A 25,340-nucleotide genomic window follows, 5' to 3' on the forward strand; every position below is an offset into this window, starting at 1 on the left:
TTCATGAAGGGGCGGTGTTCACGCACCGCGCCGCCCAATGGCCGTGCATCAGCTCTTCATCCCACCCTTTTTAAGACGTGGAACAAAGTGCTGAGGCACTGCCATTGGGCGGCGCGGTGTGTGCACCGCCCCCCTTTAACTTCATTATGCGCTGGCGGCGGCCCGGGTGCCGCTTTCACTCTCATTCACTCTCTCATTCACACACAATTCATCCACACATTAATTCATTCTCTCACTCATTCTCACTCTTTATTTATTTCAATGTTTTTACTATCCCCCTTCTCACTATCGAACCCCCCCATTTGTAGTTAACTTACCCTGACTGAAGTCCCGCAGTGGGAGCGCGAGGCTTATGTCTCACTGCTGTGCCCCGGTTTATTACAGAATAAACATAATCAGGAGAGACTGAGGGGGGGGTCTCAAGATGTCCGGCTTGGGGGAGAGAAGAGAAAGAGGGGGGTGGAAAGGAGAGCGGTGAAAGACGAAGGGGTCTCAATAAGTCTTGCTTTGGGGAGAGAAGAGAGACGGGGGGGGGGGGGGGGGAGACATTTATATACATAACGTTATTTAGGACAGGAGGGAATTTATTTCAAAGGAGGAGAAAAGAGACCGGAATCTAACACTAGAGGGTCAGAGACAGAGTAGTAGATAAATGGAACAGTGACCTAGCAGAAGTGGTTGAGGCTAATACAGTCAGGGAATCATGAAAAATGGGCGGAATGGTCCTCGTTGTTTGTATGTAGTATGAAGGAGGGGAGCGTATGTAGTATGTAGTATAAAGGAGGGGAGCGTATGTACTATAAAGGAGGGGAGTGTATGTAGTATGTACTATGAAGGAGGAGAGCGTATGTAGTATGTAGTATGAAGGAAGGGAGCGTATGTACTATAAAGGAGGGGAGCGTATGTAGTATGTACTATGAAGGAGGGGAGCGTATGTAGTATGTAGTATAAAGGAGGGGAGCGTATGTAGTATGTAGTATAAAGGAGGGGAGCGTATGTAGTATAAAGGAGGGGAGCGTATGTAGTATGTACTATGAAGGAGGGGAGCGTATGTAGTATGTACTATGAAGGAGGGGAGCGTATGTAGTATGTACTATGAAGGAGGGGAGCATATGTAGTATAAAGGAGGGGAGCGTATGTAGTATGTAGTATAAAGGAGGGGAGCGTATGTAGTATAAAGGAGGGGAGCGTATGTAGTATGTAGTATAAAGGAGGGGAGCGTATGTAGTATGTACTATGAAGGAGGGGAGCGTATGTAGTATGTACTATGAAGGAGGGGAGCATATGTAGTATAAAGGAGGGGAGCGTATGTAGTATGTACTATGAAGGAGGGGAGCGTATGTAGCATGTAGTATAAAGGAGGGGAGCGTATGTAGTATGTAGTATAAAGGAGGGGAGCGTATGTAGTATGTACTATGAAGGAGGGGAGCGTATGTAGTATGTACTATGAAGGAGGGGAGCATATGTAGTATAAAGGAGCGTATAACCCCCCCCCCGATTTACCGCTGCTTCTGGTGTCTGCCTGGTGAGGGCAGCGGGTAGAGGCCGGCATTCATGAAGGGGCGGTGTTCACGCACCGCGCCGTCCAATGGCCGTGCATCAGCTCTTCATCCCACCCTATTTAAGACGTGGAACAAAGTGCTGAGGCACTGCCATTGGGCGGCGCGGTGTGTGCACCGTCCCCCTTTAACTTCATTATGCGCTGGCGGCGGCCCGGGTGCCGCTTTCAATACCGCTCGCAGCCCCTCAGCGGCTGTTTCGAAGGTTTGTCAACCGCGACCGGCCCACCGGGAAATTTCCTGGTATCCCGGTGGGCCAGTCCGGCCCTGCCCCGACCCCGGAATCCTTTCCTTATTGTCCGGCCTTATCTTATATCTAGGAGAGCCGTATGCCGATCCCATGTATGCTTAACTCCTCCGCTGTACTAAGCTCTACCACCTCTGCTAGGAGCTACTTCATGCATCCACTGCCCACCCAGTAAAGTAATAATTCCTGATATTTCTTTTTAGACGGCTGAAGTAGGACCTCCTCCTCGATAAACTCATGAGGTCTCTTTATTTAATTTTTATCTGTAAAAACTGAACAGAAATAATCGTTGAGGCCATTGGTGAGGCCTTTCTCCTCCTCTACATCGAAGCGATCCGCGTTCTGCTTTCCTTTTCTCGTTTATGGATTTGAAGCGTTTTTTCCCTCCTTTTTTCCCGCTCTCATCACTGGCGTTGCCTCTTTCTGCTGCTCTTACAGATCTGTTTTCAGTGTCACTACCTGTCGTTTCTCTTCTCTATCTCTTTCATCTCTCCATCATTCCTTCCTGTTTTTCTTCACCCTGACCACTTCCTCTTTCCGTTCTGTGAAATCGTTGGAGTAACCGATCGGCCCCCCGGAGCCCAAGTATCGCAGGTTATTACTCTTTACGGCATTTATTTTGCTCCTTGAATATTTTGAAAGTTTGGAGGTCGGCCGGCTCGGGGGTGGCCAGGACTTGGTGACTCCTTCCCCGAGCAGAAGGCTCCGCCGCCAGCACCTGCCACATTCACCGCCAGAGACAGCCAGTGGCGAGCTCAGGCGTATGACAAGGATGGAGACGAGACCCCCGTGGCTTCTGAGTGTCACAGAATTTATTCTCTGACTCTGGGACGAGGCCCGTGTGAATTGTTGGACTTTCCTGCCCAGGTGCTTTAATGTCCCCCATCAGGCCACTGGCCATGAGTAACTGGTGCTAACAGCCTTACTGGTCCAATCACCAGAGGATCAACCAATTGATAGAGAGAAAGGTAATGATCAGAGGATCAACCAATCGATAGAGAGAAAGGTAATGATCAGAGGATCAACCAATCGATAGAGAGGAAGGTAATCATGAGATCAGCCAATCGATAGAGAGGAAGGGGATGTCCTGTGCGTTGTGTTAACGGCTCGGTGGGTTTCCGGAGGCTTCATTCACGTGGCCTGTTTCTTGCACTTTTCCCAGCATGCACCTCTCTGCATCTCCCTAATTGGTTGATTCATTTGCTCTCAATAAATCTGCGTACCGTGCGGCGGGGGCTCCCGGGCCGACTGTGTGAGGGGCCCGATAAACGGGGCGAGGCAGTTCAGGCAGCGGGGCCGGAATTGCGGCTCCAGTGTGGGGGACTTACGAGTGACACATGCGGGGCCCCTGGGCTCTCATTTTTTGTGTGGCCCACAGGAGCCTGTCTGTGAGACTTATGGCCCCCACTCTGCCACCCCTCCCCCACTGCAGCAATCTGCCCCCCACAGATAGGAAGTGTTACTAATTTCAGACTCCATTGTTTGCTGTTAGAGTCGGAGCTCTGCGGCCTCCATATCCGTCTCCTCTGCCACGTCCTGTGGGGCAATACTCTGTGTTACTCTACAACAGCTTCCGACTACCTCCTACTCTGAGAGGGTGGTAGATAAGTGCAACAGCCTCCCAGCAGAAGTGGTAGAATCTAATCCATTACTGATTAAGGTTTCAATGTTTACAGACTAGATGGGCCGCCTGGGGCCGACCAGCAGTGCCGGGACGCGCAGGCACACAATCCGGCTCTGGTATTCACTCTTAACCCCTTTCCTCCTGCGCTGCGGGTAGGAAGCGAGACACTGGGGTTAATTGCTCGGGCGAGGGGCTGTTTGATGTGTGACCCCAATTATCTCGCTACAAAGAGGCCTCTGTGACATCATGGTTTTGATCATTAGACCCCTATATTATCCACTTGTTCTAGCAGTGTCTGAATGCCAGTTCATTTATGGTCCTAGAGGTGCCCCTGGACATGAATGAGCCGCCCAACCTATGCCCCTGCGTGGGCAGTTCCCAGGCTCTGCGCAGCTTATCGCCCTGATGCTCCCTCCATGATTAGGGATGAAAACTGCACCCCCCCTGCCTGCAGCCGTACCCCAACCCCCCCCCCCCGGCTGCACCCGCACCCCCCTCACCCGCACCCCCCATGCACCTGCCGGCCGCACCCACCACAGCTCACAGTTTGGTAACGGAAAGACGTTTATTGGGGTTTTGAAATCAGATAATGCAATATTTGTGAGAGGAGAGAAGGCGAGGGTGGGGAGCGGTGACGGCGGACGCTCCCTCCTCATCTTACATGTTTATGCATATAGCGCCAGCAGATTCCGTAGCGCTGTTACAACACAGTCACTGAAATCTCAGGGACACGGAGGGTAAGGGCCACACACCTCTAACTGGAAGTGGGCAGAGTTGGGGCGGTCGGACTACAGACTGTTGGGGTGACGGCACGAAGGAAACCAGCTATAAAGAGTGAAATCCCACTGACAGGGATCCACGCAGTGGAGTGGGGTGAGGGGCACTGAGTGGACACTCACTGGAGCCAGAGCCTGGTCACTCATCGCATTATTAATGGCCAACAGGATGTCTCCTAGAGGTCCACGCGCACTCTATTCAGGGCTAACGGTCCCCGGGGGCCCGGCGCACAGATCAATAACGGATGATAAAGCGGATCGCGGTGGGGGATGGGCAGCAGGGGGATCCACCATCGCCCTCACTATCTGCTCCTCGCTGGCTTTATCTGCCGGTCTCTGCCTCGGAACGCCACTACCCCCCATTCCTACATATTATACATGCTGGTGCAAAGAAGGTGGAAGGGGCAGCAGGGGGTGGCGGAAGGGGTAGCAGGGGCAGTAATATTCCTTCACACAGGGACAGCCAGGTAATGGTTACAGAAAGGGGGTTTCCATGCACAAACTAACAGAACCCCCACACAACAGCCTGAGAAGCCCTGATTAGACAGGACCCCATAACCAGGTACCCCAGAAGCCCGAAAGCCACCCGGCACCAGCATGAAAGCGCAGCCTCCGGGGGTGACTGCTGGGGGGAGGTGAGAACAGAGCCAGGGTGGGGTCTCGCGGAGAGACGGAAAGAAGAAACAGGCAGTGGCTGGACCAGAAGCCTGAAAGAGAGAGGGGGTGTGTAAGAGAGAGAGAGAGAGAGAGCGAGGGAGAGAGACACTGAGATAGAGAGAGCGAGGGAGAGAGAGACACTGAGATAGAGAGAGCGAGGGAGAGAGACTGAGAGAGACACTGAGATAGAGAGAGCGAGGGAGAGAGAGACACACTGAGATAGAGAGAGCGAGGGAGAGAGAGAGAGAGGGGGAGAGAGAGACACTGAGATAGCGAGAGCGAGGAAGAGAGATTGTTCAGGTGCAGCAGGGAGCGCAGATGTTGCTGAAGGTCTGGATGCTGTGGGGGAGTCTCGCCCTAACGGGGTGCACTCCCAGCGCAAAACACATCAGCCAAGGAGTGGTGAGTTACTGGTGGGGGTCAGCCCCGGATGGGGTGCAGTGTATTAATATTACCCATTGATATATAATCATCATTAGTATTGTTTTATCATTAGTATTATTACCTTTATTATGTTTATTATTACACACTGATTTATAATATGTATTATAGTTATTATTATTATTAGTAGTATTGTTTTATTATCAGTCGTATTATTACTATTATAATATTTATTACACACTGATTTATAATATGTATTATAGTTATTATTAGTAGTATTGTGTGGAACCGAGTCAAACGCGTCGGCAAAATCCAAGTAGATTCCATCCACCGCGACCCCCTGATCTACGCTTCTACTTACCTCTTCATAGAATGCAATTCAATTAGTTTGACAGGACCTATGTTTTATAGCTTAACTTCTGTGCTTGGGAAAGTATTTGCAGGGCTGTTTAGGGATAATATTCAGGAATTCATTGGGAAGAACAGTATTATTAGCAGAAATCAGCACGGAAGTTAAGTTCACAGGTCTATAATTTCCGGGCACAGAGTTTGAACCCTTTTTGAAAATAGGAGCCACATCTGCCTTCCTCCAATCCTCCGGTACAATTCCTGAAAGAAAAATCCCGGAAGATTAGAGACCGAGGTTAATTTATTCCTGACTCAGCATCCCGTACTTGTGGGTGAAAACCGCCAGGCCCCGGAGCGTTGTTATTAACTTTCGTTAGTTGCTGCAGCGCCTGTCCCGAGCCGTCCAATCACAGTCTGAGTGTATTTTTTTTTCAGTGGTCCTATGTATATCCGTTGCCGTAGATTCCTCCTTTATACTGAGGAAAAATAGTCATTTAAAGTTTCTGCTTTTTCCTGGTCCTCCTTGACCAGCACCCCCCTCTCTGTTTTTAATGAACCTACATTCTCATTTTTTGTTTTTTTAGATGCATTTAAAGAATTTTTGGGGTTAGTTTTGCTCTCTTTGGCAATCACTCTCTCATGTTCTAGTTTAGCCCATCTAATCACCTTTTTGTATGCTTTATTGGCTTTCTTATATCTTATATAGGATGCCTCTGATTCTTCTGATTTAAATGCTGTAAAAGCCATTTTCTTTAATTTTCTGCTTAACGTCCCCACTAAGCCCCATCGGTTTCAATTTGTTTCTTTTATATTTATTTCCTAGCGGTACGTACTGAGAAGTGCACCCTGCTAATATTTGTTTGAAAATACCCCATTCTTCCTCAGTGTTTTTATCCCTGAAGAGTTTATTCCAGTCAATAAGTTGTAAAGCTGCCCTTATCTTATTGAAATCGGCCTTCTTAAAATGATACGTTTTAGTAATCACCATGGGCAATTTCTTTTTTGAGTTTATTTCACAAGACCCCATATTGTGATCACTATTACCCAAGTGCCCCCCACTTGAATGTTTATCACCAGATCCAGACGAGAATCCTTTCTGGTTGCTGCTGGTACCGGTTGTGACATGAAGGCGTCATTTAACAGATTCACAAACCTCAATCCCCTTGCAGAACTACCAGTCCCTCTATCCCAATTTATGTCGGGTAATTAAAATCTCCAATAATTAACGCGTTACCCAGATGTGCAGCTTTCTCAATTTGCTCTAACAGCGGCTCTTCCTCCTCATTATTAACATTAGGTGGTTTATAACGTATCCCAACCAGTAGCTCATTTCCTTTTTTTTGCCCCAAGTTGATATCTACCCATAAAGCTTCCACATTTCCCTTGTCGCATTCAAGATGCTTAATATTAGACTTTAGCTCGTTGTCATGGTAACATACAAGCATTCTCCACCTCCCGTCCTGCTTCTTCTGTTCTTCCTATATAACGTGTAACCTTTTAAGTTAACTGCCCCGTCAGGAGTCTCATCCCACCATGTTTTGTTATGCCTATTATATCAGATTGCTTAGTGTGTGCTATTGCTTCTCGTTCCCCCATTTTGTTATTTAGGCTCCTTGCATTAGCAAGCATACATTTAATATTACCCTCAGTCTCTTGAATTTTATGAGAATTTTTAATAATACCTCCTCTGTTCTGATCTGAAGCCCCTCTCCTTTCTGGGCTATCTCCATTTTCAAGATCTCTGTGTCCCTCCCCCTACCACTAGTTTAAAAACCCCTCCAGCCTTCTAGCCGTCCTCTCCCCCAGCACAGCAGACCCTCTTCCGTTTAGGTGCGATCCATCACCGCTATAAAGATTGGACCCAAGCGCAAAATCAGCCCAGTGCTCTAGAAAGCCAAACCCTCCTTCCTACACCATGACTTCAGCCTCGCATTTACCTCCCTGATCTCCCGCTGCCTTTCTGCTGTTGCGCGTGGCACAGGTAATATTTCTGAAAATACTACCTTGGAGGTCCTTTTCTTCAGTTTATCTCCTAATTCCCTGAAATCATTCTTTAGGACCTTCCATTTTCCACTGACTTTGTCATTGGTACAGATATGGACCATGACAGCCGGGTCTTCCCCAGCCCCTCCCAATAATCCATCCACTCATCCAGCAACATGCCGGAACCGAGCACCCGGGAGACAGCAAACGGTCCGGCTGAGCCTATCAGAGCGGCAGATTACCCTATCTACTCTCTTAATAATAGAGTCCCCTACCACCACAACCTGTCTAGCCTTTCTTACGCTCTCAACCCCACTCATACTAGAGGGGCTGTTCCCTCGGCTGTTAGGAGGAACAGCTTCCTCCAGTACTGCTACTCCTGAGCTGATGCACCCAACATCTTCACTCAAGCTGGCAAATCTGTTAGGCTGCACAAGGTCAGGACTGGCTAAACCTTTCCTCTTCCCTGCCCCTCTGCTACCGCGTGTAACTGTCACCCAACTACATGCCTGTTCCCCAGCTGACATCTCCTCCCTCTTCACTACCTGCACCCACTACACTCTGCTCAGTGAGCAGCAGACTCCTTTCAAGATTGTCTCTCTCAAAGTTGCAATTTGCTTCTCCAGATCTCTAATATGAGCTTCCAGAGAAGCAACTTGCTCACACCTGAGGTATGGACCCTGGACGGATTCATCCAGGCATGCATACATGAGGCAAGATGTGCATTATTGAGTCAGATCATCAATCTTGCTAACTCCCATAACCATACTCATAATCAAGAATAAGAAAAAAGAAATAAATGAGAAATCTACAAAATAACAGTTAAACAAGAACAGCCGTCACAAATAAACAGTTAAAAGTACAGAACTATAGTTCAACAAAAACAGTCCAATAAATATCTAGCAGTATAAATACATTACCTTGTGGAACTCCTGTTTCTTGTTAACTTGTAAAAGAGACTATCTGAATGCAGAAGCAATTCAAGTGAGCGAGCTCTGTGAGGTAGTTGGGGCTTTATATAGAAAAACCCACACAAGTGGAACTAAGTAACCCCTCCCCCGAATAAACCGAGCTGCAGCACACAGAAAAAAACCCAAAAACCACCAAAACTCTCAATGCAGAAGCAACTCAAGTGAGTTATTATCAGTAGTATAATTACTATTATAATAATAATTATTTTACACCGATTAATAATATATATTATAGTTATTATTAGTATTATTATATTATTATTATTATTAGTATTGTTTTATTACCATTATTATATTTATTATTACTGTCACAAACTGGGTCCATGCAGACGACTGTAAAGACCCAGAGCGCCCAAAGACTGTGTTCAGGAGTTACGGTGCAGTAGCGGAGTTGGACAGGGCCCGGTGCAGGGCGACAGCGCTCTCCCGGTGGGCATCTAGGGTTGTGCAGCCACATACCAGCGCCCTGACATAGCAGCGGATGATGACAGAACAGAACATGGAGATATCCTGCAGGCACCCTACTACAGCCTCTGCTGCCGGCACGTCTGCAAGATGTGCTTCAACAATCTCCCTTGCCGGGACTCCCCTCGTGGGAATTCCCGGCAAGGGAGATTGTTAAAGCACATCGAGCAGACGTGCCGGCAGTGGAGGCTGTTTACGCGCATCGCCGCTGCCGGTGAACGCCTGCACAACGCGCTTAGACAACCTTCCGTGCCGGCACTCACCCCGTGGGAAGTGCTGGCAGGGGAGGCTGTCTGAGCGTATCAGAGAGTAGGATACGGGTCCCCTGCACCGCTGCGGGGGATCTGTATCCTAACCCTGCTGTCTGCTCGGCGCCCGGAACTGCATGTCCCAGGCGTCGGGCGATAGACCCCGAATATAGACCTCACCCCCACTTTAAAGACTTAAAGTGGGGTAAAAAAGTGCAGCCTATATTCGGGCAAATACGGTATATTTTTTGGGTGTGGGAGCGGAGCCCAAGGAAATGCTTGCCTAGAACCCAATTTTTCAATATTGAAAAAAAAAATGTTGTTACAAAAATTAGCTGTTTTTTTCCTATATTTAATGTATTAAACGTACGTTATTTTTACCAATGTTTCAAGTTATATATTATTGTACGTTTTTGCAAAAAAAAGATGGGAAGAAAGTGGGGATCTGATGGGAGAAAATGCTGTCCCCCCAGATTTTTAGGGGTTCCTACGCCCATGCCTCTACCGGGGTTACAAGACAGGACAACAAAGCACAGAGCTGACAAGACTGACCAGGCAACACATGACAAGAATACACAGAAACCACAGGACCAAACAGGACTAGCCTAGGACTACAAGATAACTATTGGAGATTCTGTCACATCTTATGGCCATTATATAGACCACCACTACGCCAAAGTACTCCAATGACGGTGGGTCCTAATACTAAAGCCTGCCTACAAAGGAACTAAACATGAACTCCAAACACATATCAGAGAGACATACCTGTAGACTGCAGACTGAGACAAACAGAACACACGGTGGGGCACACCTTATAAAGGAAACAGGAGCTGAAGCAAAGAGCAGAACTGGAATCCAGGAATCAGCGGTTCAGGACAGAACATCCAGAAATCCAGAAATGGATCACAGCAAGACAGGGAAACAAAAGACATGCAGCTCCGCAGCCTGGATAGAGGGTGACAATTACACACTGATTTATAATATATATTATAGTTATTATTATTATTATTGTTTTATTATCAGTAGTACCCATTGATTTATATTCCTGGTGATGTACACGCAGCATGTATCTGCAGCACCCCCCCCTCCCCACGCAGGTCTGGGGTAGTTTCCACACGACTCCCACCTGGGGAACTGATCCTCTCATATACCACCGCATCCAGTTAGTGTCAGGACCCCTGAGTAGCTCATGTTGTAGAGGTTTGGGTTTGAGCTCCACTCAATGTGAGATGGTACGGGAGCTGTGGTGGGGTGACTAGCTGACGACGGATTAACACTGGGTGGGCTTATAATATTAGCTTTTTTAACCAACTCTAAAGCAATTTACATTCATTTTGCCAAATTCTGCCATTCTTGTCCCATCTCCAGGACTGGCTGACCCGATACGGTTACCTCCCTCCGCCGGACCCGTTTTCGGCCCAGCAGCAGACACTGGACGCCCTGAAAGAAGCACTGAGGACCATGCAGATGTTTGCGGGGGTTCCTGTGACTGGGGAGATGGGTAAATAAATGCAGATTGATATATATCAGGGGCGTCCAACGTGCGGCCCTCCAGCTGCTGCAGGACTACATCTCCCATAATGCTCTTTTGGCTAAGGGGCTGGCTGAGGAGTATGGGAGATGTAGTCCTGCAGCAGCTGGAGGGCCGCACGTTGGACGGCCCTGATATATATGCTGGGATGTACGGATACCCAGTACGTCGACCATATATACCCCACATATATCCCCACACGTGGAAGGTGCCACGGATGATTTATGTGGCTGATCCGCTTTTCCTTTCAGATGATGAGACTTTCAGGATGATGCAGAAGCCACGGTGCTCCCTCCCTGATGTCATAATGTCATCCGAGGTGCCCAGGCGTCGCAGGAGAAGATACGCATTCAGTGGAACCGTGTGGGAGAAGAAGGAGCTGAAGTGGAGGTAGGGTCAGGGGGCAAATTCTTGCTCCAGCTTTGAGCATGTGGACAAAAAACATGATGTAGAGGGTAAAGATCGGGTTTTCCAGACAATAATGAACAGAAGAAAAATGGTACCTAAGGACATAGGAAGATGTTGAAACATCTCTAATACTCTTCACCAAACTGCTGTCCACGTCTGTATCTTGCAGGGTCGAGAGCTTCCCCGATACTCTCAGGCAGGACGAAACACGAGAACTGATGGGCAGCGCGCTGCGTGCATGGAGTCGGGAGACACAGCTTACCTTTTATGAGACCCATGGAGAGGCCGACCTCCGAGTGGGCTTTTTGGGAGGCTCTCATGGGGATGGCTATCCATTTGATGGTCCTGGGGGAACCTTAGGCCATGCTTTTTTCCCAGGAGTGGGGTCTAGTGCTGGAGATACACATATGGATGCCGACGAGCATTGGACATATAATAGTGAGTTCCAGAATGTTCCAGATCCGACAAAAGTGGCACGGGGGTTTCAGATCATTCCAGATCTGATAGAAGTGGCATGGGGGTTTCAGGTTGTTCCAGGTCATGGCACGGGGTTTCTGATTGTTCCAGATCCAATAGAAATGGAATGGGGTTTCAGATTGTTCCAAATCCAATAGAAGTGGCACGGGGGTTTCAGATTGTTCTGGATCCGATCGACGTGCCATGGGGTTTCAGATTGTTCCAGATCCAATAGAAGTGGCATGGGGTTTCAGGTTGTTTCAGATCCTATAGAAATGGAATGGGGTTTCAGATTGTTCCAGATCCAATAGAAGTGGCATAGGGGTTTCAGGTTGTTCCGGATCAGATAGAAGTGGCATGAGGTTTCAGATTGTTCCGGATCCGATAGAAGTGGCATGGGGTTTTCAGATTGTTCCAGATCCGATAGAAGTGGCATGGGGTTTTCAGATTGTTCTGAATCTGATAGAAGTGACATGGAGGTTTCAGGATGTTCCAGATCTGATAGAAATGGCACAGGGTTTAAGATTGTTTCGAATCTGATAGAAGTGACATGGTGGTTTCAGGTTGTTCCGGATTAGATAGAAGTGGCATAAGGTTTTTAGATTGTTCCGGATCTGATAGAAGTGGCACAGGGTTCCAGGTTGTTCCGGATCAGATAGAAGTGACATGGGGGTTTCCGGTTGTCCTGGATCTGATAGAAGTGACATGGGGTTTCTGGTTGTTACGGATCTGATAGAGGTGGCATGGAGTTTCTGGTTGTTCTGGATCTGATAGAAGTGGCACAGGGTTACGGGATGTTCTAGGTTTGATGGTGAGGTGCGTGGGGCTCAGGGTATTTTCCATGGAGGTTTGCTTTGTCTAATTGCCGCCCTCTGTACCGCAGATGATCAGGGTACAGACCTCTTCGCTGTGGCAGTTCACGAGTTTGGACACTCGCTGGGACTGTCTCATTCTTCTTCTGAAGACTCCATTATGAAGCCGTACTATCAGGGCACGGTGGGAGACCACAGAAGGTACAGACTGCCGAAGGATGATGTGGACGCCATCCAGATACTGTATGGTAATTACCTGGTTTGCTCACCAAGACTCCGTATATTTGTGATCATTTTCTGTATTAGTTACTTTTTCTTGTCTTGTAGGTAAGCGGGATGAGTATCCTGGACCAGCACCTGCACCCCCTGTGCCAACCCATCACTTTATTCCCCCTCGTGGACCAACTTACAAGTAAGTGCCCTGACTACTTACCCCAGACCACGTTAACCCATGATAACTCCACTAGTCGTAAGGCACCAGTCACTCCCAGTGTGTAACCGTACTCTAGGCAGAAGATCGTCATACTTGGGGCAGATGACGATATCCCCAGCCACCCATAGTTACCGCTAATCCTATGGAATTCCAGAGAACAACTTAAGTCCAACTCTCAGCTAGAAACAGGAAACTCTGGCGCCCAGGGGCCACATCCACAAATCCACACCACCCATGGTTACAACACCGAATGGTACTTACCCCACCTAGATTCCAAATGCAGAACTTAAACAAACGTGTCCATTTTCAGTTCTCTTGTCTTATTCTTACCCCTCCCCCTTTCCTCTATTGTAAAGTGAATGCTAAATAACTCCACCCCCTTTTACCCAGGCCCCGCCTTCCACTCGCAGACCGCTGTTCTACCCACTTTGATGCCATCGCTAGTATTCGAGGAGAGGTGTTCTTCTTTAAGAGTAAGGATCACCCACCAATATTATCCTATTAGTGAAATATCATCTGTGGTCCCTTACGCCCCGTCCGCTTGCATCCTCAGATAAGTACTTCTGGCGAGTGCAGTCTTCTGGGCAGTTAATCTCGCTCTCCCCCGCTCACCTGAACCGCTTTTGGCTCGGCCTCCCGTACGACCTCCTGAAAATAGATGCCGTCTACGAGCGCGCCAACGACAGCAGAATCGTCTTTATTGCCGGTGAGTAGTACAGTGGGCGCGTTCCACGAGGTAATCACCGATGGTCACTGTGCTTGGCGAGCGAAACCCCGGAATCTGAATGCCAGACTTAGCTGGGCTTACTGACTAAACCACGAGAAGTAGAGAAGCTAAGATGAAACATTTGGACTCCCCAACTCTTCCTAGTTTCCTCTTACACCCCGTGGGTCTGTTCCCTGACCCCCTCATCCCCCTTCATTAACTGAACTACTCAGAATGTAGTATATGGCACCGAGCGATATGGTCAGTCGTTTGGCTCTTCATGGTGAGACCTTTCACTCATGGTAACGGGAAGATGACCCAGAACTGGCCAAAGCCTCGATAAATCCGTCCATCTGCACATTCGGGTTGGGTTTGGCGAGTGCCTTTGTGTCTGGTTTAATGTATAGAGCATGCCGTTTGGTGAATAAAGCCCTTTGCGTAGTTTTGTAGCTTCCGTGGACTCATCACTCCAGTGATCTCTCCCCAGGGAACCAATATTGGGTGTTTCAGGAGACCAAGGCTCTACCCGGCTACCCCCGCCCGGTGTCAGATTTCGGACTCGGTACAGACGGGATCGATGCTGCTTTTGTGTGGAAACAGAATCGGAAAACATACTTCTTCAGAGGGAGCAAATTCTGGAGATTTGATGACAACACCCAACGGCCAGACCCAGGGTATCCGCACGACGTCAGCCTCTGGCAAGGACTGTCTCCCAACGTAGACGATGTCATCAGCGGAGAAAACGGTGAGATGCTGAATACACGAGCTGGCAGAAAGGTGGCCTTTGACCCATATGGGTAAAAGCCTCTATCTTCCTCCCCGTCGTACGACCTACTTACTGGTCTGTAGTTACCGGCGTACGACTTGCCAATTGTAGAAATTGCCAACCTCCAACCTCCGGGAAGCGGCCCTACCACCAGCCAATGGTTAAAATCAGTCTGTCGGTAGGTTTGCCAGGAGCCGCCAGAGCGCTTTTAATAACTTGGGGTGAACCCCATCAGGCCTGGCGGATTTGTGTGTAAAAACATTCACTGCACCCCCTCTATTTATCCTTCGGTCAGCTCGAGCAGAGGATGGCAGCCATAACCCCAGTAGTAACATTTGCGTTCTCCCTGCCAGGCAGCACCTATTTCTTCAAAGGGTCCGAGTACTGGAAATTCCAGCACGGAAAGATGGAGGCCGAGCCAGGGTACCCCCGCAGCATCGCCCGGCACTGGATGTACTGCCACTCCGACACAGAACCCGAACCCACGGAGCAACCAGAAGGTCGCGGACAGAGGGACTGTTACTGTCCGACAGGGAGAAACTCCGCTGTTAAAGCTAGCAGTGGAGGGACTGTCTGGGTGGCTTTGGTCTTCCTGGTAGCTATTTGTACATGTTGGTGATGTGGAGGGACAGTCATACAGATGCCTCTGTTGGATTGACCCAAATGGTGCCTTTTTTTTGGGGGGGGGGGGGGGAGGAGAATAAATCTGAATTAAGGAGAAAACGTCAGCCACCCCAGCCGGGCAGCCTACGGGTCCCCGACGAGCCCAAAGCAAGCGCATGAAGAAACCACAAACACCGTTCCGTACCCTGGTTTTGCCCAATCTTTTATTGACAGAAAAAATTCTTGCTGTACAGATTACAAAAAAACCCAAAATTAAACACATAAGATTCACTTAATTCACTTCTTACGAGACTTATGTAGAACAAAAGCTGGAGGTGACATCACCGGCTGACATCACCTACATAAAAAGGGGGCTCCTATCATTAGGTAAATGCCCTCCGCTGACAGGGGGCAGGGTGACGGGGGTGAAGTCATTTCGGGGAAGGGAGCTTCAAATTCACATTACAATTTTTCTGTGTCCAGGATTTGCAGAACAGAGGTGAGAGGGGTTGGGGGGGTCCATGAGCCGCATCGCTGGGCAGGAGAGGTATCAGTCTGAAAACCGTCACCTTATCCGGGGGGGGGGGGGGGGGGGGGGATGAGAATGAGAAAGAAAAGAGAAAAAAAAGTCAACTCAGCTGCCTCAGACCCCAAAAAGCAAAACCAGGGGTGCACTGAATACAATTATGATCGGCATCTCCTGAAGCCCCTCGAGAGAACCGCGAACATCTCCCAAATGCCTGATATGAGGGGGGCGGGAAGGAAAGACCACCAGGAAAGGGGAATCACGGCGACCTGTCCGGAACAACAGAGAACAGAATGAGAATCGAATATGGGGGCCACTCCTCCATCAAATAATGCATTATACCGGGCCTTTTCCTCCCCACGTACCCCAGCATCTTACCCCCCTGACACTTCAACGTTCTGTTTGCGCTGCGCATGTCTAAACTCGCATTCGTTACGCACACACTTATTTTTAAATAAAAACAATAAAAGGCAGTGGCTGCGTTTTTTTTTTTTCACGTCAGAAAACCATAAAAACACAGTAATGATGATCAGCGCTACTACGTCAAATAACTTCTGCTGGGGTTTATTCTACATAGTGGGGGCCGCGGCTGCTCGGCAACATGTCATGATCAGTCATACCCCACATACAGGTTAATGCCCCAGGGGGCCACATCCGCCCCTTACATATCACCCTGCAGTGCACTATTTCTAATAAAAAGATTTAAAAGGTTTGGGGACAGCGAAGGTTTTTTATTATATATTTTTGTTTACTTGTATTTCTGGGGGAAAAAAGGATATCGGCACTTTCTTATTAAATAAAAACAGATGTTTTTCTTTGTACTGTTCCCAGGGCCTTTGGGGATTCTGACATCATATAAAAGCAAGTGATGTCACGGTGACATCACTGATCTCCCTATATATTTTACTTGTAATTAATCTTTTTTTTTATAAATATTGTTTCTTTCGCCGTTTTTGGCAGTAAAGGTAGTCACCGCACCTGGAAGTTCTTCTGTGAGGGTATTTGGAGCTGGGCGAGTCCCGCCGGCGCTTCCTCTCGGGCGACTCCAAATTCCTCCCAGAATCCCGCTCTCTAGAACGAACAGAGTGCATTTCAGTGCCGCATCTGACGAACGAGCAACCCCTGCGCGGTGGCGGCAGAGAAGGAGACTTACCTCCGGCGCGTTGCTGCTGGGGACGTTCGCCTCCGTTCCGCCGGAGAGTAGCTCAGGGAACGGGAGTCTCGCAGGGAATCGATTGGTTTGCGAGGGCTGCGCGACCTGCTGATAGAAACAGTCTTAGTGACGCTGCTTCCCGGTACATTGTATCAGCACACAATAACCGCACAGCCATAGACCGACGGCGCACCCCCGACATCCAGACCCTAAAGGAAGAGTCGTGTCATGTAGACTGACAGGGCTCCTCCATTACTGCCCCCGCATCATGGTCCCTCTCCTGCAGGAGCCCAGTCATACCCCTTTCACCTCGCCATGGACGACAGAGCGTCTTACCTCCGGGGTGCTGGAGAAGCATCCTTCTTGCTGCTGCTTTTGTCATGTGACTGACCCGATGAGGAAGAAGACGGGGACGATGAGGAAGAGGACGATGAACTGGAGGAGTCAGAGTCTGACGATGAGCTTGAGGAGGATGAGGAGGAGGAAGATGAGGTGGAGGAAGTGCTGGAGCTTCTTGACCGCCGTGCTCCTTCCTGAACCGTAGAGACTTCTGTTTTGGGTTCTTCCAATGGGTGTGGACTAGGAGTCCTAGAAGACGGCAAAATATGAAATGAGAGAGGCAAAAAACAAAAAACATCCGCAACTGAACGGTTTAGTGGATCTTCCCAACATCAACACATCTAAAACGGAACTGAACCGACCGGCCGAACCGTAAAGGAAAGTCACCGTAAATAAAAGATGTAAATCCACGGCATCCGAGCGGCCTGACAGACCCAGCAATGCCTGGACAGAAACGGGCAAGGTTTCCATAACCCTCCTGTCCGTTACAGGAAAATCCACAAAATGATGTCACAGGGGGAGGGTGTGAGGCAACCCAGTGTCATGCTGCGAGAAAATAAGAGGAGACAGCCCTCGCAGCAGACCGACAGCGCATGGTGGTAATTACAGACTGTACCCCATCCAAATGCCCCTTTGACACGAACCCAACGCCTTTCACAGCTGGGTACAGAGATGAACGTGGCTTGGAGTAGCCAGTTTTACACAGGTCACAGCAGGCCTAGTTTCTAACATCCAGGACTGATATTTACAGCAATTGTGAAAAAATTGCTTGCTGTATTTCCTCGAGCCCTGGAAACCCAGAAAAGGCCTCAAAAACAAATGGAAGAAAGGCTTAAAAGGGTGAAACCAGGATTTATATATCAGGTTATAGTTTACCTAGAAAGAGCCTTTTACGTGTAAAAGCGAGGCCGTCGGTCTGTAACGGGCATTAACGTAACACGAACTCACCTGGCAGTTTGGGTTTCGATATCCTGGTCTTCTGGACGCTCGTGAACGCTGGCTTCGGAGTCGGAGCTTGAGGAACTGTCTGAAGAGCTCGACCGTCTCTTCTGCTTCGGTGGGAGAGAATCGTGGGCATCCTGTTCAGATAAACTCTCAGGAGGCTCGAGGCCTGGCGGTGTGGAGGCCTTTGATTCCCCATTTTCCAGGCTTCCTTGCATAGTGCAGGTCGTCCCTTCTGCCACCGGAGATGGCACATTAGCCTTCATCTCATGAGACTGTTCCAGTAGTGTGACTGTTTCGGAACTGTCCTCCCCACTCCTGGACGTTGGAGGCGTTTCTGGGGCTGTAGGTACCCTTGGTGGGGGCGACTGGCTGCCTTCAATCAGAGCTGGACTCCTGCTGGTTACAGGGGGCTCCGTATCACCCCTTTTCTCTTCTGCAAGCCCTTCCCTTGGCAAAGCCTCTTGATTACAGAGGCTTCTCGTGGGCTCATCCATACGCTTTTCCGGCTGTGGGGGAGAAGGGGACATTACCTTTGCTGAAGTATCTGTGTTAACTTTCATTGGGACTTCTGGACTAGCAATCTTAACCGGTGACAAAGGAAACTTTTGGGTGGGAATAGGTTTCTCCGATTTAGGTGGAGATCTCCTTTGTCTTGTTTGAGAACCCTCTCCGTGAGGGGAAGACGGCAAGAGGCCACCACTGGGGGACGCCGGTCTCCTACCGCGCTGTACACATCTGTCAGGTGAGCGAGACCTGGCCTTCCTAGCAGGCGACCGCGATTTCCTTGTTGGAGTTCTGGATCTCCGGCGTCTGGGTGAAGAGTTGGATCTTTCACGGCGGTAGTAACTAGTCTGCTTTTCCCTTCTACGAGGTGACCGGGATCTTCTCCTGGGGGATGATCTAGACCTACCACGTCGTGGATAACCAGAATGCTCACTCCTTGATAACGACCTGGACCTGCCTCTCCAAGGGGAGGACCCCAGAATGACGACGGCGAGAACGCCAAGACCTTTCTACGCGGGAACGAGACCTCCGAACGGCCCCTTCTGGGTGAAGGAGACCTACGACGGATCCAGCGCCTTCTTTCATGCCAGGAAGGAGACGGGGAAGCACCACGTCTTGGAGAAGAACGTGAACGGTCTCTACGGGCTCTCCCCCCTTGTCCTAGACCTAGAACGTGATCTGAAAGCTCTAGGAGGAGTTCTTGCCTTACGCCTTGGAGGAGTTTTCGATCTTCCCTTTCTGGATGGTGAACGTGACACAGATCTTTTCTGCAGACGTGACTCTCTCTCTGATAAACGTGAGCGGTCTGTTTGCCTTCCAGGGGATCTGGTAGACGAACGACTTCGTCCGATATCTTTGGGGTGCCCCTGTCTCGATGTATCCCTGTCTTGGAGAGCCAGACTTTTGTGTCGGCGATGCAATACGCCTTATAGGTGGTGGGGCCAGTCACTTTGCCCCTCCGGGCGGGAGATGAACGAGCCTGGGTAGAACGCCCTTCAGAAGCACTGTGCTGACTTGAAGAATCAGAACTACTGTCCTCAGAAGACGAGTCAGAACTGCTGTAATCTGTGGAAATATCCTTTTTCCCCTTTTCCAGAGGACTAGAAGTTTTACTTGTGGGAGGAGGTGGATCTTTAGATGATTTGGGCTTGTGAAGACTTTTAGGAGAAAGGGATGAGAGTCCGGGGAGAACTGCTTTGTATTGGTTGCCAGCGAGGTGGGGACTTTGATCTGCTCCGTTTTAGGAGATAGACTCTTCGTGCGCGCCGGAGACCCCGACCGTTTTGGACCCGTGGCAATAACTTCCATTAAGGCCTTGTCAACGGGTGAAGCATCTTCCCTTGAGGAATCATCTGCTATTTGATGAGACTGGGAATTTTTTCTTTCCAGGTGACCCAAGCATTTCTACAGGGGGTACAGACGAGTAACAGGTTCTTTGTGCTGTAAAAGGCTCCCCGTCAGCCGGCATTGGAGATTCTGATTGGCTCCTTGATAGGATTCCTGAATATTTGCTGGACGCTTGAGGTGAAGGTTCTGCTACAACTTGTTTTTCAATGGCCATCCCTGCTTTGTGACTTGCAGGTGACTTTGAATGATCTGCATTTTCCGGAGATTTGGGTCTTATTGTCGGGGGCGAATGTGAATCAGCCTGGCTTTTTTTGAACTTCTTCGGTGGAGGGGACAACGCTGGCATATTCTGTTTTGGTGGTTCATCTTCCTCTTCTGAAGAGGACGAGGACGAGCTGGATGATGAAGATGATGAGCTGGATGATGAAGATGACGAGGATGACGATGAAGACGATGACGAAGACGATGAGCAAGAACGAGATTGCGTTCTTCTAGGCTGACTTCTATGACTCTCTCTTTCGGCTACCGATGTCTCAGATTTTTTGTTCTCTGCCTCAGAAAAAGCTCTCTGTTCACCAGAAGATAAGTCTTGCAGGGATTCCTTGTTTGACTGGGCAGAAAAGCCCTTTGCTTCACAAACAGCTTCAGGTAATTCAGACTCTGTCTCAATTGATCCTGAAGCAGATGGTAGTAGACATTGTAGAGTGGTTCTCTTTCTCCTTAGAATACTCTATAGGAGACATCTTTGATTTCTCACTTTCTTGAGCTGAGGTATGCTCTTCCAACAAAGGTGGTCTTCTCTCCTTCCACCCAGCAGGTTGAGGGTTTCCCTGACATGGATCCCTCAGTACTTTCATGTGATGATCCATCCAATTGTGATGAAGACCGGGGACGGCTCTCTCTCCGAATAAAGTCTTCCACTAAACTGGGGAGTCTTGAGTCTACTTTCCTGTTCAGAACCAGTTGGAGGGATTTCAGATCTGAATTTCTGCTCTGAAGACGGAGGGTCATGCGAGGATACATGGCCAGACGAGTCAGTTTTGTGAAGACGATGTTCACATTTGTCACGTTCAGTAGATGATCCAGAACTAGCTTTTCTTTGAGACTCAGACCTCCTTTCTTCAGTTGAGGACCTAGAACTTGCTCTATGTTGAACACTTCTAGGTTTAAAGTCTCCAACCAATGAGCCAATAGTTTTTGGAGACCGAGATTTAATTTCACATTCAGACAAAGCAGAGCTTGCTCTTTGTTGGTTTAATTTCGTCTTAACAGAATCACGTTCTGGCGAGGACCGCAAACTGCCTTTGTGTTGAGAGGCGCTAGGTAGCTGTTCAGAGGCGGCGGCTGAACTAGATTTTTTTTGCGGTGGGTTAGATTTTGGTTTCCTTTCCGTAGAGCTGGCAGAACTTTCTCTGCTGTGTGCGCCGGCCTAGACTCAGATTGCCTTTCAGACGATGAACTAGAGCTTGTTCTATTGCGTGCTTTAGGTTTTTGTTGCCTTTCTGGAGAAGATATAGAACTAGATCTTTTATGGTGCGTTCTTGATTTTGCTTGTTCTGGCGATGACTCTGCCATACCTCTATCAGATGCTTTTGATCTTGGTTGCGGCTCTGGGGAGGACGCTGAACTAGCCCTGCTTCTTGGCCGTCTAGTTTTTGCTTGTCTTTCCAAATAAGACCCAGAACTCTCTCCGCTACGTGGTGCTTGAGATTTGGATTGCTCCTCATAGGATGATCCAGAATGCTCCCTGCTACGGATTGACCTAGGCTGTGGAGGGCGCGCGCAGGGGGAGAGTGGTGAACAAGTCCTGGTGTGGGAAGGTGGAGAGGTTTGCTCTCGTTCGGAAGATGTGCCAGAACCGGTTCTTCTGTGTTGCCTAGACCTTGCCTGTTCCCTTTCAATAGATGATCCAGAATTAGGTCTACCCGTGGGTGGTTTCAATTTATGCTGCCGGTCTGTGGATGACCTAGAAACTTCTCTACTAGGCGGACGTTTGAGTTCAGACCGTCTTTCTGTGGACGATCCTGAACTTGCTTTGCTTTGGGGATGTTTAGATTTAGGTTGTCTCTCTGTAGAGGACCCAGAACTTGTCCTGTTGCGAGTCCGTTGCTGCTCTCCTGATGAACCCGAAGTGACTTTGTGTTTTGACGATTTACTTTGCCGTTCCGAGGATGACCCTGAACTAGATCTAAGTCTAGATTTCAGTTCACGGTCCGAGGGATGGCCTTTGACTCCTCAAGCATCTGCTTATGATGGGATTTTGTAGCTTTAACGTAACGCTCAGATGGTAACTTGGACTTCACATTCTGCTGAGATTTATCCATGGCTTCTTGTTCTTTGGGACCAGATCGAGTAGGCTTCCGAGACACTTTCACAGTTTCCTCATCTGAAGATGACAAAGAACGATCTCTGTCTGAAGACCTACATTTTGCTTCACAGTCGGAGCTTGACATGCTTTTTTGTTTAAGATGTTTCGATTTATAGTCGCCCTCTGATGATGTACCCGATCTTTTTTTGTGTTGAATGGGGCTAGATTCTTCATGTTCTGATGACGAATCGGATCTAGTTTTGTCCGGGCTGTGAAAGATCTGAAGATTTACTCTTCTGCTGAGGTGATTTCTGAGAGGCTTTACGCTCCGAAGAGCCCTCAGACCTATCTTTGGGCTGCAATATTTTGGATTTACTTTTATGCTCTAATGAATATCTTGACTGACTTTTCTGTGGAGGCGTCTTCACTCTGCTCTCACGTTCTGAAGATGAACCAGAAAGGCTGCGCACAGGGGGCAGTTTTAGAATGTGCAGATCCTGCAGTTGCTTGAGAAGTCTTGGCATCAGACGAAGACCTTGACGAGGGTCCTTTCTGAGAAAGTCTAGATTTGCTCTCTGTATCCCGATTCTGGTGCGATAACTTTGACGTCTTCGGGGAAGTGGACTCTACATCATCTGCTGATGTGCTTCTGTGTGAGGTTTCCGACATTGGTGACCTTGACCATCTCCTTCCTATTGGAAGCTGTGTCGGTTCGTGATGAAGTTCTGAGCGTTTTTGTCTGCTCAGAAGACAGCCGAGTACTTTGCTTACCTCGAGGCTCAGGCGAAGAACTGTACCGTTTTCCACTGGAACTTCGCTTTTTGGGGTGTTGGTGATCTAGAGATCATTTTCTTTTGATTTGCTATTGACCGTGCTCCCTTCAGTCTCTCTTGGGATCTGGAACGTGACAAAGAACGCCGGGATGCACTTCTTGAACATGACCTTTTTCATAGGAGACACCGATCGAGATGAAGATCTTTTCCTTGAGGGCTGGGGATGTGCCACTGTTTTAGAAGATGTTCTCTTTTGTACAGAATAAGACTTTGGCTTTCGGGGCACGGAGCCAAACTTTGTTCTCCGAGGGGATTGGGAAGGAGATTTTTTCTTTGAAGAACGAGAGCGGTGACCTAGAGTGCCTGGACACGACCTTAGAGCATGATCCCCAAGACCTTAACTGGAGTCTTTGAGCGTGACCTAGAATCTCTAGGTGTTAAAGGAGTCCTTCCTCGACGTCTTATTGAAGTGGAACGTGACCTGGCTTTTCCACGCGGGGTAGCAGAACGTGACCTTGGCCATTTCTGTTGCGACCTTGATCTAGATCTTTTCCTTTGCTTCGTTGATTGGGAACGTGAGCCAGCCCCTCTTAATTGGAGATCGTGTTCGAGATCTTGCCTTTGTGTAAGGGGACCTAGAACGTGACCTGGCCTTCCTTCTTGGAGAATACACACTTGATTTTCTGTGCCTGAATGGAGATCTAGACTTTGATCTAGCTTCATTCCTAGATGAACGAGATTTTTGAGGGATTTCTGCAGGAGACTTAGCCCGTCTCTGTGGAGATCTCCGTTTTCCATATCCTTGTGGTGATCTGGCTTTGTCTTTACGGAGATGCAAAGATGCAGACCTTTCCCTACGCTGTGGCGTTTTTGACCTAGTTCTTTTGGGTGGACTGTCTGAGGGAGACCTCGCTTTTTTCGCCATACCCTTGGGGGATCTGCCCTTCCGTTGAGGAGTCTTGGACCTTGCCTTTCTTTGGGGGCGTTTTGGGGAAGAGGACCTCCTCTCTCTACGTGTAGGAGTTTTGGATTGTGCCTTATAGGATGACGACTCAGAAGGTGACCTTGTTTTCTTTGGTGGACTTTTTGATTTTCGTCTTCTCCTGGGACTTTTTGACACGCTTCTTCTTGAGGACATACCATGGCGGACATTTTCTGTGGCCGGTGACCTCTTCGATCTTATTTCCGGTCTTGGAGTTCTAGATCTCCCATGCTTCTCTCCTCGATCTTGCTCTGCTTTGGACACTCTTTCTTTCCTATCAGTCCGGGCTCTACCTCCACTCTCGACCTGTATGGCTCAGATTTTTCACTCTCTGATTCGGAGGAGGAAGAGGAGGAGGAGGATGAGGATGATGAAGATGAATGGGCGCTTGAAGGCTTCTTCCTCATAGGTTTTTCATGCCTTGGCGTCTCTTTAAGTGCTCGTTTTGGAGACTGTCTTCCTCTGGATAAACTTCTCTCTTTCCTTGAGGTTTTGGAGGCCTGCTCCTTGTTAACAGGAGACCTATGCCTAGGCGAACCTGTTCTTGAGGTGCGCTCAGTGGGTTTTTCCTTTGAAGCGCGGTCCTGTGGACTCTGGCGGCCCCTTTTCCTTGCCGTTCTGCAGACAGCAGGTGACTGTTCCCGAGCTGAGGGGCGAGATACATTCTTTTCAGCTCGAGAATCCTTTTCTCTGTGATTATCTTTTCTAGCGTACTCCTCCAGTTCCTTGTGTCTTTTCGGAGAAGATGACGATCGATCCCGGCTATCAAGATCTTTCTTTGCCGTTTTCTATAAAACAAAAACAAATTTTAAAAAATACCAAGCATTTATAAATATAAAACAAAAAAGTGATTTCACTTTATATCTCAGTAGCAACAAGTTATGTTGCAAATTCTGAAGGTGCTATAGCTGTAAGAATTATTTCCACTTTAATAAGTACATTAATGTAACTTCTCCTGTGAGATTGTAATAAACTTCCCCGAACAAAGCCTGTAACTGGTTTTAAAAAATTATACGTTTTTACACTAAATACGATGAAAACTAAATCAGGCGTTTGAAACCACTGGAGATTTGCATGAAGGCTGAAGTCATGGTGTAGGAAGGAGGGTTTGGCTTTCTCGAGCACTGGGCTGATTTTGCGCTTGGGTCCAATCTTTATAGCGGTGATGGATCGCACCTAAACGGAAGAGGGTCTGCTGTGCTGGGGGAGAGGACGGCTAGAAGGCTGGAGGGGTTTTTAAACTAGTGGTAGGGGGGGGAAAGGGACACGGAGATCTTGAAAATGGAGATAGCCCAGAAAGGAGAGGGGCTTCAGATCAGAACAGAGGAGGTATTATTAAAAATTCTCATAAAACTCAAGAGACTGAGGGTAATATTAAATGTATTTAAACGCATTAATTATTGGAGATTTTAATTACCCGACATAAATTGGGATAGAGGGACTGGTAGTTCTGCAAGGGGATTGAGGTTTGTGAATCTGTTAAATGACG

General features: G+C 48.5%; 2 protein-coding genes across 2 annotated transcripts; one reads left to right on the plus strand and one right to left on the minus strand.

The window, feature by feature from the left end:
- Nucleotides 1-5,241: 5,241 nt before the first annotated feature.
- On the plus strand, nt 5,242-14,990 carry LOC149271387 (matrix metalloproteinase-17-like). The gene is made up of 10 exons (XM_089507488.1): nt 5,242-5,265; nt 10,628-10,760; nt 11,042-11,180; nt 11,368-11,540; nt 12,538-12,714; nt 12,794-12,878; nt 13,290-13,372; nt 13,453-13,605; nt 14,093-14,350; nt 14,725-14,990. Exons 2-10 carry the CDS (start codon nt 10,721-10,723, stop codon nt 14,988-14,990), a joined length of 1,374 nt encoding a protein of 457 aa, XP_089363614.1. The 5' UTR covers nt 5,242-5,265; nt 10,628-10,720.
- An 8,254-nt stretch (nt 14,991-23,244) lies between these two features.
- LOC149271388 (uncharacterized) lies at nt 23,245-24,007 on the minus strand. The gene is made up of 2 exons (XM_089507490.1): nt 23,451-24,007; nt 23,245-23,383 (listed from the first exon to the last, which is right to left on the minus strand). The coding sequence occupies exons 1-2, from the start codon at nt 24,005-24,007 to the stop codon at nt 23,245-23,247; spliced, it is 696 nt and encodes a 231-aa protein (XP_089363616.1).
- Nucleotides 24,008-25,340: the final 1,333 nt, after the last annotated feature.

The sequence above is a fragment of the Sceloporus occidentalis genome, unplaced genomic scaffold (genome assembly GCF_023333645.1).
Source record: "Sceloporus occidentalis isolate IW3139 unplaced genomic scaffold, rSceOcc1.0.p SCAF_527, whole genome shotgun sequence".
In the NCBI taxonomy this organism is placed as follows: domain Eukaryota; kingdom Metazoa; phylum Chordata; class Lepidosauria; order Squamata; family Phrynosomatidae; genus Sceloporus; species Sceloporus occidentalis.